The sequence below is a fragment of the Ahaetulla prasina genome, chromosome 1 (assembly GCF_028640845.1).
Source record: "Ahaetulla prasina isolate Xishuangbanna chromosome 1, ASM2864084v1, whole genome shotgun sequence".
NCBI lineage: Eukaryota > Metazoa > Chordata > Lepidosauria > Squamata > Colubridae > Ahaetulla > Ahaetulla prasina.
In genome coordinates, this window is record NC_080539.1 from 277323334 (window position 1) to 277336323 (window position 12990).

Here is a 12990-nt window from a genome sequence, read left to right on the forward strand (position 1 = left end):
TGCTTAGCAGATAAATAATTGCAGAGAGGATAAACAAATTTCTCAATCCTTTTTTTAATACAAAGTCCACCTCAACATCTCAAATTCTGTTTGTCAGAGCAGACACACACAGTATTCCTTGAAATCCACCAACAGTATTCCTTTGGCTCCAAAGAAAGTGGCATATTGAACGGAGAAGTATGAGAGATTATAGAAATGAAATGCAATTTTGTAAGAATAGCTGCCCTTGTATATGTTTATATAAACATGGAAGTAAGATTCCATGCATATATGCAGTGGTTTAGGTATTAGCCAAGAAATAGGGAGACTTAGAGTCTGGTCCACTCTCAACCATGAAATCTCACTGGGATAACTTACTGGGCTGGTCATACTCTCTCAGACCAAAATAGGTAGAAAGAGCTCCTGTACAAAAAAAAAAGGGCAGCATATAAACCTATTAAATAAATGAATAATGACAATAAACGGATGTTAATAAAATAAATGAATAATAAATTACAATTGCCATCATATGAATCAGGAATTTTCTCTTAATAAATGGTAATAATAAAATATATTTATATCGGCCTTTCAACTATACTGACAACAATATGATAAAAATAAGACCTTGAAAGAATCTTCACCTGTTGTACTGAGTAATAATTTGATAAAGATAAGAATTTTTACCTGAACATTTAATTTGCTAGTGGTATTCAAGACCTTCTTCTCAGCATCTTGAAACGCCCTCTGCAATCTTTGTTCCATTGTCTGAACAAATCTGCATGATTGTATGTTGTCTGATTCATCCACAAACTGTAATTCTAGATGAACAAGAGCCACTGCATTTAGTGAATATATATTCTCTGCCTTGTTAAAACTTGCAACTCTACACATATCTTGAAGAACAAAGTCTCTTCAAGTCAAACCTTTTGTCAAGCTTCCAAGTAATATGTCCCCTGAAATAACGTCCAACGCATCCATTTTCCATTGAAGTCTTTTTATTAAGATGACTTTATCCTGATGACTTCATCAATACAATCAGGTAGTCTTCTTGCAACAGTACTGAAGTGGTTGGCCATTTCTTTCTTCTAGGATTTCCTAGGATTTTACTACCCTACCCAGCCTGACATTTTATGGAGCTCTCCCAGCTTAACTTCAAGCCCAGACAAGGTCAGCCACATTCACACTGATCAGGATTAAGCCCACTGAATTCAAAACTTACCTCTAAATTAATGGAACAAAATTCACTGCACAAGATTTCATTCTATGGCATGAAAATGGAGCATTAAATATATAGTACAAGTATATCTTGCTTAACAATCATTTGTTCAGTGACTGTTTGAAATTATGGCAGTACTGAATAAATGCTGCCGTGGCCAGTCCTCAAAATCCTGGCTGCGGCAGCAGCCCCACAATCACATGATCATGGTCCAAGTACTCAAGTGCCCAGTTTGTGATTACAAAGTCACAGGAATCTGTGTCACATAATCACCATTTGCAAACTTCCCTTCTGGCTCTCCACAAGTAAAGTCAATGGAGAAGCCAGCAGAGAAAGTCACAAGTTGCTCCCACTTTTTGTCCAGCCTGCAGTACTCCCCATCAGCCCACAGCCTCTGCCGGTCCTCCTTCAGCCTTCCCTGACTTACACACAGCCTATGCCCGCCCTTTCACAACTTGCATGCAACCTGTGTCAACCATCCCCCACAGCACCCCTGTTGTGTCTTGTCCGCTCTCACTGCAGCCGGGGTCTGCTTATCTGCTCCCGAACACGGAGGAATGTATGCCTCCCGGCCCCAGTCCTGGCTCCATGCCCAGACAAGCTGCAGAGGAGGGGGCACCTCCCGGTCCCAGCCCTGGCTCCATGCCCAAGTAGGCTGCAGAGGAGGGAGCATCCCCCGGCCCCAGCCCTGGCTCCATGCCCAGGCAAACGGAGCAGCTAGACCCCTCCCCCTCCTCCACAGCATGTGAGCCTGAGGAAAGTTTACTTCCAACAGCTGATTGGAGTGACCCTCGCATCAGAAGATTGGATAGGCGGAGGCAACAGAAGGAAGGGAGGGGCAGGCCTTAATGAGTGCTGAGTCATGGAGCCACACCCCATGGCCTATATAAAGGATCTGCTTTCTGGCAGTCTCTGAGTCAGGCAAAGTCGAACTTATCTTGCTGAAGTCACTTACCGGTCTCCTGCCTGCTCTGAGGACTTTGCTAGGACTTTGGGCAGAGCTGCAGAGGCAAGCCTGATTCGGATTTCCCTGACCCGTTCGTCAGCGGAGGAGTGGGACACGACAACCCCCATGCTCTTTACCTGAGAATCCTGCCTCTCCCTGCTTAATGACTTGTATGTCTTGAAGTTACAATGGCAACCAGGGCTGCCTGGGATTGCTGTTGCTATGTGATGTCATCATGTGATATCACACTTTATAACCACATCTCTTAGCGATGGCAATTCCACTCCCAATGGTTGTCATAACCTTAGTAATACTAGTAATATGAAGCATTATGTTTCTGTTTTAAGTAAATCAATTCCAATCCAACTAATTATGATAGATACAACCAGTACCATTGTTTGGATTTTTTCCCTCCTTCCTCTTTAACTCTTTTGCTTTCTGTGTCATGTTTTTAGATGATAAATGTAGAACAGATACTTTTAATAGTGGTATTTGTTAACCATTCTGTGAACCTTTTTGAAGAGTGTTAAAAGCTTTTTTAAAGAACAGGAAAATAGAGTGATACAGTTAAAGGAATAACAAAAATCAAATGTTGTAACACATATAAAAAGTGTGCTTTGTTGCTTCAGACCTAGTAGTTTAAAACAGATTTAAGCAATTCTATTAGCTAATTCATTGTTACAATTAAAATAGCTAATTTTATCTAATTAAATGCCACTCTCTTAATTTTCAAGGGGCATATTGACCCAATTGTTCTCAACTAGTATCTGACAGAAGAACAAGCTTTGAACAGGGAAGGGAGGAATACCCACTTCTAATACATTTTGATTACTGGAGCACAGTGTCTTTGGGGCCAAGTTCAGTTCCCCACTCCAATTTAGAAGAACCTTGGGTACAAAGACCTTTTTACTTCCTGTTCTAATACTGAAATTTGTAGCTGTACTAACAGATATAACCCTATTACCTTTGAGATTGTACATCAGAGAAAATTTACCTGTTTTCAGCTGAAAATGATAAGCTGGCAATGGGTTCCATGGCAAGGCTAAGACAGCAACAGAATGAAGATTTGGCACATGTTTCCTAATATCTAAAGTGGCATTAGTAACACCATAAGCAATTAGCATTTCAATAACCACAGCAGGTATGAAAACGAGTCTGTCCTGAGTAACATAGTAACCAACTGTCACATTGTTTGATTGTTCCAGAATTTCTATCTGAAAAATAAAAGAGATAAATATGCATTTCATATTCTTTACAATTAAGAGTTTTGATTCAGGTCACTAAGTGAACTGGATGACTCTTCTGTTCAAGGAACTAAAAAGATTAAACTGTTCATCTCAAAGAAATGATCAAGACAAAACTTCCCTTTCAATAAAATTATGAATAATTAAAAATGTTTTGTTAGATTAACCGACTCACTGAAGAATAAACATAAAGTGAAAAGCACTTGACCTTAGGTGACCTGATTTACTTCAAATGGATTATTCTCTTTGTTGACTAATTTAGTATTCATTAGTCTTTACTAAACTCTACACCAGTTACAGTGTCTTGGAAAAATACAAGCTGTTATAGCAAAATACATATGTTACGTTTCTTGGTTCTATGTTATACTATATCAAATATGAATTAAGAGCTTGCCTTTCAAGACACTGGAACATTGGAATGGAATACTAACTATGCAATTTACAAATCCATACAAGCCACTATTCTTTTGGAATAAAGGAAAAACAACAATGGAAGGGATACTAAAGTTGTAGAAACCAAAGTATTATGTAAACCAGAGAACATCTTAATAACAGTAATAGCTCTCTATTGTATCTCCTTAAACATTCTGGAAGTAAATTTTGTATGTTGGTCCCCTTTTTCAGATAGATCTATTGCCTCTTCTACAAATTAACTGACCTTAACTGAAGAACAAAGTTAGAAGAGACCTTGGAGGTTTTCTGGCCCAACTCCATATTCAAGCAGGAGACCCTACATCATTTCAGACAAATAACTGTCCAATCTCTTCTTAAAAGCCTCCAGTGATGGAGCAATCACAAATTCTGAAGGCAAGCCATTCCACTGGTTAATTGTTAGCTAAAAATATATCTAAAATAATAGAAGTCCCATTCCACTGGAATAAGTTGCATGTTCCATTCCGGACACTGCATTTCCAACCAGAAATTGCTCATTGCAAAATGCCCAGATTTTTCAATCTTAATGATCAAAGCTCCTGCTCTTCTCTGCCTAAAACCAAGGAAGTATATCCTAAAAGAAACTGGTAAATAAAAATAGTTTGCTTTCGTATTTGTAATTCACAACAATTCTGCCAATTCTATACATTTTCACAAAGATGTTAAAAAAAAAATAACCCTTAGCTTGTGTCCTTAATCTGATTATAAAACAGACACCAAACTTGCTTACTTGTGCATTGACATTTTGATTGAAAGCTTGACGCAATGCCAGGGTGAGACCTTTAGTGACATTTTGTTTCAAGGAGCCACTCAGCAGCAGTCTTCTTGTATTCAGAAACAATACTAGAATGTAAAGATGTGTATTTATTTACAAGTATCCTTTGTTCACTTTCTCTATATTTTTTTCCAAATCACAATGCCTGGCCATATAATTTATAAACAAACTGAATTCTGCAAGGGAATTTACATTCAGTACTGTAAACTTGAACTCAGGTAAAGATTATTATTTACAGTCAAAGACCATTAATTGTTAATCTTTTAAATCAACAAAAGCAACTATGTCATCATAATTAAATAATTAGAAATCCTTATTGATAAACGTTTCTTAGAGCAATATTTCTGTCCTAGAAGAATCTGCAGCTTCTCATAAAGTTTCCAAATTTGCTACTTGATGACAAAGTCTTCTCTCCTTATTTTGGCCCTTTAATAAAATTGGCTTTAATACATGATTCCAATTTTGTAATTGTTCTGGATCCATTTCATCAAATGCTCTCCTGAATAGAATATCTGGTGGTATGACCTCAGAACAACCTCTCCTATTCTGGAACTCTCCAAATGTACTGCAACTCTCAGAAATCTAGGAGCCAGCTTGAGAAAGACTGCCTTGGAGGAAGAAGAGGACAATACAAGGGAATTAAGCAGATCTTGATATTGCCAGCACCTTAGAAAATGCCATTTGTGGAATCCGGAGGTTCAGGAAATCAATGTTCCCTAGCTGGTCCCATCCTTTATCTCCAGGCATAGATTATCCACAGGAACAGAGGTAATAGTATGTTCAAACAGAAGCCTAGAATCAAAGACACAATTTCCCATCTAGAAACACAATGTTCCCAATTCCCAAATCCTACCCATAATCATGGGAAGGCATGCTTCTCATACAGTTCAAATTAGGATCTTCCTAATAAGCTTATACATTAGGAAGGTATTAGACTTCTGGCAAGATCAGAACCAAACAGACTAAAGTTAAGAGGACAGGTGAAAACTGCTCCTTGAAGAAGGAGATCTCAAGCCACCAACAATACATGGGTGGGGGAAAGAGTCAGAAATAATAAATATTGAATTTATTAACAATGGGGTTTATATTTTATACTGAGCTGAAACCCATTCTTAACCGGTTCTATAATTCTTGTAATACCTTACTTATTAAAGACCTATGTCTTTGAATCCTTATCAATATGATTCCAAGTCTAGTGTCAGCTAAAAGAAAGTTGATGGTTGGAATGAGGCAGTAACATCAGCTATATAGGTCTTAAGCTTGATGAATAAACCAGCACATTATCCCATGTATGTTTGTAAAATCTCTGTTGGACAGTTCCCTTTCTATCTTATACAACTGGGAAACATGTGGAGTGCAAAACTGCTAAAATCTGAAAGGAGTTTCCTGCTATTTTGAGGTAAGAAATTAAAGAAAATTGTATGGGAATCTTTATAACAAGAATATCAGAATTAGAAAAAGATCTCCCCAAACCTAGCCCTTCCTGTGCACATAATATGGAGTTACCCTACCTTGAAGTCCTTGGCATCAAACTTTGTCCCTTAACCATCAAATGGTGCCCATGTATGTAATACACCAAGATTCTCAATCTACTAGATCAGAAGTCCCCAACCCCCGGTCCATGGACCGGCACTAGTCCACAGCATGCCAGAAACTGGTCCATGCAAACAAGCAAAGTCCTATCCACGGGATGCCGGCAGCCTGTGAAACCACGACTCCTCTGGTCCATGGAAAAAACTCTCTCCAAGGAAACAGTCCCTGGTGCCCAAAAGGTTGGGGACACTGTACTAGTTAACTCTTGGCCTTGAGATTAAGCAGACTTTTCAGCCATTCAGCATTAATGGAAGCACCACTAGTTTTAGAACTGTGCTATAAGAACTTTGAGCTATGCTGTGTAAAAAAAAAGATTAAAAAATACTATCTATCCACCTATTATTTTCACTTACTATGCTAATTTTTTAAAAAAACTTTGAAATTAATTATTACATTTTCATAATCAAAATCAATATCAATATCTAGCATCCAAATGTACACATATTCATACCTGTCTTAACGAGCAGGTTTCTGGACAGCTGGCATTCCAGAGGGAGAACTGTTGTCACATTAACAAAAGCTGATTCAGTAGCAGCAACAGAAGCATTTTCAGCAGATGTAGGGAGAAGTCTAGCTGTTTTCGCTGATGCTGTAATAGATGTCAAAGCTGCTGTCATTGTTAATGGGTATGCAGTTGATGTTTTACTGATGTCTGGGCTTGTGGCTTTCTTGGTGTCAAGTAATGTTTCAGTTTGTCTTGGTGCATGTGTTGTGGGTACTGAAGCTGTACTAAATTTCTGAATTGGGGATGAACTAGTGATATATTCAGGTATTACAGAACCATCCCTTGATACAACTGGAAAATTTGCATGTATTACTACTGGGCTTAAAGTTGGTGCCATTTTTGTGACAGTGTTATTTTTTGCTAATGTTGACTTTAACGTGCTTAATGCCATCACAGATGGTGAATTGTCAGTGCTCAGTGAGAACAAGGATGAAGTCAGCATTGGTGATGTTGGAGCTGATTTTCCTGTAACTGGTGTTGCTTCTGAAGTTGCTAGAGATGATAATACACCAGGAGACACAGACGGTAACACTGTAATGACAGAATGAGTAAAGTTGGTTGTTGGCAACAAAGAAGTTAGCTGCGTTTGTGATGCATGGGTAGAAGTTATGATAGCTGCAAAAGTGGTATGTGTTTGCAATGGAGTGATTGTGGTGATCTCATTAGGTATTATAACTGTACCTTGGGCATTATTTTTATTGTTTGTTTGCAACATTCTAGTAGTTAATGCTGTAGATGGTTTACTCAATTGATTATGTGTTTCTGAGTTAAAGTTATTTACAAAGTCTGTTGTTTTTCTTACGATCGAATATTCTTCTGTAACATTTAACGTTGGCACTGAGTTTACAATTGATTTAGGGGGAGCTTTTTTATTACTAATTGTACTAACTTCATTATTTACTGGAATAGTTAACTTAGCAATGAACTGAGAAGCCGATGAAAATGGAAGTGAGGTGTAAAACATGTTTGTTGAGGCAAACAACTTTTCAGAGTTACTTGTCTGAGGTTTGGGTGTCCTGTACAATTTGTCAGTAGACAGCCATGAATGTGTTGACAAAGTTGTAGAAAATGTATCCAGATTAGATGTTTGAGTGTTAGTAGCTGTGAAATCTTTAGATGTAGAATAGGACTGCTTTTGATAACCTGAAGTGAAATTTGTATTCCCAACTGTGAAATTTTTCAGAAAACTTTGAGATGCATATATGTTTCGGTCTGATTGTAATAATGGCATTTCTGCAATCTGTGACAAGGTACTTTGGTTTTGAAAAGAAGGTGAATATGTTTCTATGGAAGATAACGGTATGTTAAATTCTGAGAAATCTTTAGACTTCATTTTAGTGAAAGGTACAACTGAAACTTGCCGAGCAGATGTTACAGTTATATTAATGGATGCTACTAAAGAACTGGAAGGTTTGTTCTTTACATAACTTGTTGATTGTTTCCAGGCAGGAATCTTTGAGTATGTTCTTTCTAAAGCTGTGTGACTTGCAATATCATTTGTGGTTAGGAATATCTGGGTTGTCTTCTTTCCTGAAGATGCACTGCCATCAGTAGTGGACTGCCAATCTCTATTGTCCCAGTGAGGAACTAAAACTTTATTTAACATATCTAACTTGCTTTCTGAAGTGGCATCAGTAAGGCCCATGGAAAATGTTGCTGGGGTTCTCAAATGATCATCTGATGAAATAACTGAGACCAAATCATAAATGTCTGAAGTTGCCATAGCAGTTTTGTAAGTTGTGACCGCCATATGTGAATGTTCATCAGCAGAATTATTTAACAGTGGCTGAGATAAATGTTTTGAATGTGAACCTAAAGTTGTGAATACCATTGAATTTTTCTCTTGTTTTGTTAAAGTAAGATTTGGGTTTTGTTCTTTAGATTCTATTGGCTTTAGCTTCATAGAATCATTAAGTGGAGTTATAGATCTGACAATAAAGCGAGATTTCAAAAGGTTTCTAAAAGAAGTTGGCAAAGAAACTGGAAAAGTTGTAAAGGTTGTTCTTTCTTGTGAAAAAACATTCGGAAGCATTTCTTGCCAAGGTGCTTGTTTGCTGACTGGAATTGTTAAAGGAAACTTTGTGGACTGTGCCTCCCAAAACCAGTATTGAGGGATATTATTTGCACTAGGAACTGTGAAAACTGTAGAATCCTTTGTGAAAGACTGTTGTTGCAATAATTTCTCCACAGAAAAATTAGGAGGCCATATAGTAGCTTCATAATTTCTATCAGGAGTGTCTTTTTTAAAAACCCAGGTTAATTCTGTGATGTGAGAATTTGCTGAATTAGTCTCTGAAACAAAGTTAGGATTTAAGGTTGAAACAGTAGAATGAACTGCAATGTAGGATGGCCAATTTGTCCTCATAATTAAGGAAGGAAGCTCATCCGTTGAATAGGAGGTGGGAACAGTTGCCAGTGTTGGTATTTGAATTATTGCATTATCTTTTCTTATTGTTTCTGAATTAACTACAGTTTGCAGTGTTGAGGAAGACCTATTAGTCAAATGAGAAAGCCTTTGACTCTCAGGAGATATTAATGCTCTTTCTCCTGTATATTTTGATATTATCATAGAGGACAGACCAGTAATGGTTTCTGATAATGAAGACAGAGCACCTGAGGTATGTAGAGCTGATGCAGAAATCCATGGAATTGTTTTCCTGCTTTTAAGAATTGGGTATGATGTGGTTACAAACATGCTGCCTCTTTTCAGAGATGTTGTGATATCCACTGGTTTACTTGAGAATGGTGGGGCAAAAGATGCTTTATGAATTAATTCAGAAAAAGAATTATTTTTTTTAAAACTCAGTGCAGCTTTCTGAGTAGGTAGTACATCAAAAACATCACTGGGTATTAATGCACGGAAAGTAAATGGATGCCATTTCCTATCTCTTGGATATATATATCTCTTGACTTTTTCTATGGGATGCTTATTAATCAATTCAAAATTATAACTAGAAGAGGAGGTAGCAACCAAAGATTCTTTGCCAACCTTTCTGGGTAACACATATTTTGTAGTGCTCAGTGAATTACCTGATTTTTTATTTGAGTTAGATTTAGCTGTGTTTTTGCTGAGTAAATGTTTCACATTTATGGATGAGGGCGTTTTGGTAGATGACACAGACGACTTGGAAACAACAATGATAGGTGTATCCTTTATCAAAGACAAAGGGGATGATAATGGAAAGTTTGGAAATATGTTTGATCTTAATTTGATTTTACTTGAAATGGAAGATGTTGTAAATGGAATTATCTGAAATGACAAAGTAGTAGCTGGATGTGTTACTGATGATGATATAGACAATGCAGGGGGCACACTAATTTGAGGCAAACCTGATACAATAGTCATTTCATCAGCTTCCTGAGGCTTCGTTGGTGATTCAGTTGATACCTCAGAAGGTTCCTGCGATGCACTGTTGCCACTGCCTTGATAGAGAGTTGGTAAAAGCCTAGTTTGGTCCATAGTTCTGGTCCGAGTTCCCGCTAATGTACTTTTTATTATCTGAAGCAAATTAGCATTCTCCAAGGCTTGCCTCATTGAAATATCACCCACTGAGGAAGACTCAAGTTCTTTAGAAGGCCATGTTGGTGATAATACAGCTCTCCAGTTAGTAAAAGGTTCTGAAGAGGGAGCAACATTTATCCGTTGTTGCTCAGCACCTGAAAGATAATACATTTGCAATGAAAACCTACCAAACTTCTATTAAAACAGAACACATTCATTTGAATTTCTTTAGAACAGGATTGCACCCATCTCCAGCTCTCTTTCAGAAAGAACAGTTAATCTGCGATCAGATGGGAGCATAGATTGGTCAAGGATGGATTATACTGGCATAAAAATCCAGTTTCCTGGATTCATCAGCATCTAGTTATATCACAAATAGAACATAGTTATGTTCTGACCCAGATTTCACGAGTAATGATAAGACATTTACTCCTGAGTAAAACAAGCCCATTTTTTTAACAGGGCAGTAACAGTCTTTTATTTACATAGATAAAAAATCAAATGTAATTTTTCCCAACACACCTGAGTTTAGCCAAGAAATCCAAATTGTTTGCTGTATACTAGAAACAAACAGATGTCTGTGACAACCACCCCCACTCCCAAACCCCTCCTATTTATTTCCCAGCCAGAAAAGGGCTGGCTATCGTCTGTGTCTGTCTCTCCCTGAGAGCCAGTTTATTGTTTCCCTTTGCTCTCCTCTCTTTTCTTCTCTGGGCATACGCACATCTGGGATGGGCCTCATCTGTTCCTCCCCTTCAGGCTCTGAAGACAGCTGCTTCTCCACCTGGGGGAGGACAGAAGACCCCGGCTCTGCCTCTGTTGCTGATGCTTTTCCTTATCAGAGCCTTCCAAAGGCTCCAAAGCTGGCCCAGGATCTCCCTCCACCTCCGCCTCATCTGACTCTGCAGCTTGCTGGCAGCTGACAGGCCACAACAAGTTGGAAACAAGAGGCTCAAAGAATATCCACAAGAGATAGATAAAATGATATAGTAAACAGTCCTATTGCTCAGGGAAAACAGATTCTCCTCATAGATTAGAGAAAGCTCCTGGGATAAATAATAATAATAAAGTTCTGGGCAACAATTTCATTGATACTGGTAAATGTACAAAAAGGTAAAATGTATGATAGCGAGGATAAATTATAGGTGAATATAAGTGCAGTTAAATACCTAAAAGGCCTATGACTGCCAACCCTGTTATCAGTTACATAAACTACAAAGACTTGACCAGGCTGCACTTGAAAAATTCCCAATGTTGTTATCAGCTACAATATGCCAACATATTAAGGAAGTTGGAGTCAGAAGCCAAACAAATGAAAGAAATGCTGACAAGAATATATTGGTGACTTGGCAATCAATGTTGCATAGGAATATTGTCAGCCTTGGCTGGGTTCCTTCACAGAGCAGCTGTAGGTGTTACCTTGCCAGCAGTAATTATGTACATAATTACATGCAAGAAAAAAAAGCAAAAAAATATAGGAAACAAAAAGAGAGAAAGGAGAATAAAGGTTAAAATGTCCTAATAATTCTCTTTATATGTAGATATGTAAGGGGACGCATATACATATGTACATAGAAACATACATGCATATTCACACAAACACAAAAATGCAAAACTAGAACAGTCATTTTCAATTATAATAAGTAATTGTACTTTACTGTATATCAGAAATGGTTAGACAAAATTGTACTCATACCTGCACAAATCCATTTTTAATACGAAAATCAACAAAGATAATCATAACATAGTTGATATGACATTAATTCAGATTTTCAGAAATATTTAAAAACTGTGATATATATTTGAGAATCTGTGGGGGGGGTATAGTGTTGGTTTTCTATTAAATATCATCCAATACAGCTACCACCTTATCTCAGGAAATTATGTTACATCATAAATGCAATACATTACGTACACCATAGTATTTCTGCAACAAGGAAGAAAATAAAACGGGATGGCCCAAGTACAAAATATTGAAACAAACCGAGATTTTTGGAAGTACAGAAATAGACAGTAATGCAAAATGTTGCCAAGGTAATCAAAATTTTGCATGGAAAGTACACTTTTCAATAGATGACTCAAGTGAATTAATATAAACCATCTTTCTTGTTCAAAAGATAGTTTAAAAGATAGCTAACTAAATTAGCGAAGATAATGGAACTTGCGGAGATACTAAATTAATTTCTTTGCTTAGATACAAAATATATCTATTTATAACTAGCTGAATACCCATGCTCCGTTACGAAACTATGTGATCAGGCTTGACAAATCGACACTTACAGCTTGAAAATGAATGAGTAGGTACGATTGGCCTCACCTCTCCCCTTCTCTCCCTCAGCTTTGTCCCAAAGAAGCCTCCCCTATCCTATCCCGTTCTCTCCCTCAGCCTAGCCGCAGAGGTGTCTCCTACCCTATCCCTTTCTCTCCCTCAGCCTTGCCCCACAAAAGCCTCCCCTATCCTATCCCCTGCTTGCTGCTGTGAAAGTAATACTGAAACTGAAACTCCTCTCTTCTGCTTGTGTTTTGCATTTGGAACAAATTTCTTTTCAGGTGGGGAGGGGGAGTAGAACTCCTTAGCATCAGAGGGCTGTTTGGAAAGTGAAGCAGTATTTGTTGTGTGAGCAAGAAGGAGACAGGAAGGAGCCTGGCCATGACTTAGCTAAACTGTTCTGTAGTAAAGCTGCTTGCTGCTGTGAAAGTAAAACTGAAATTGAAACTCCTCTCCTCTGCTTGTGTTTTGCATTTGGAACAGATTTCTTTTTAGGTGGGGAGGGGGAGTAGAACTCCTTAGCATCCGA

General features: G+C 37.9%; 1 protein-coding gene across 1 annotated transcript in view; it reads right to left on the reverse strand.

Annotated features, from left to right (window-relative positions):
• The window catches only part of KIAA1549L (KIAA1549 like), a 129374-nt gene extending 119224 nt beyond the window's left edge, over positions 1–10150 (reverse strand). Inside the window, exons 1-5 of the mRNA XM_058160589.1 lie at positions 10021–10150; positions 6637–7221; positions 4548–4660; positions 3136–3355; positions 664–797 (exon numbers count right to left, since the gene is read on the reverse strand). Coding sequence (XP_058016572.1) covers positions 664–797; positions 3136–3355; positions 4548–4660; positions 6637–7221; positions 10021–10150 — 1182 coding nt within the window. The remainder of the gene's footprint in view (positions 1–663; positions 798–3135; positions 3356–4547; positions 4661–6636; positions 7222–10020) is intronic.
• Between the last annotated feature and the right edge of the window lie 2840 nt (positions 10151–12990).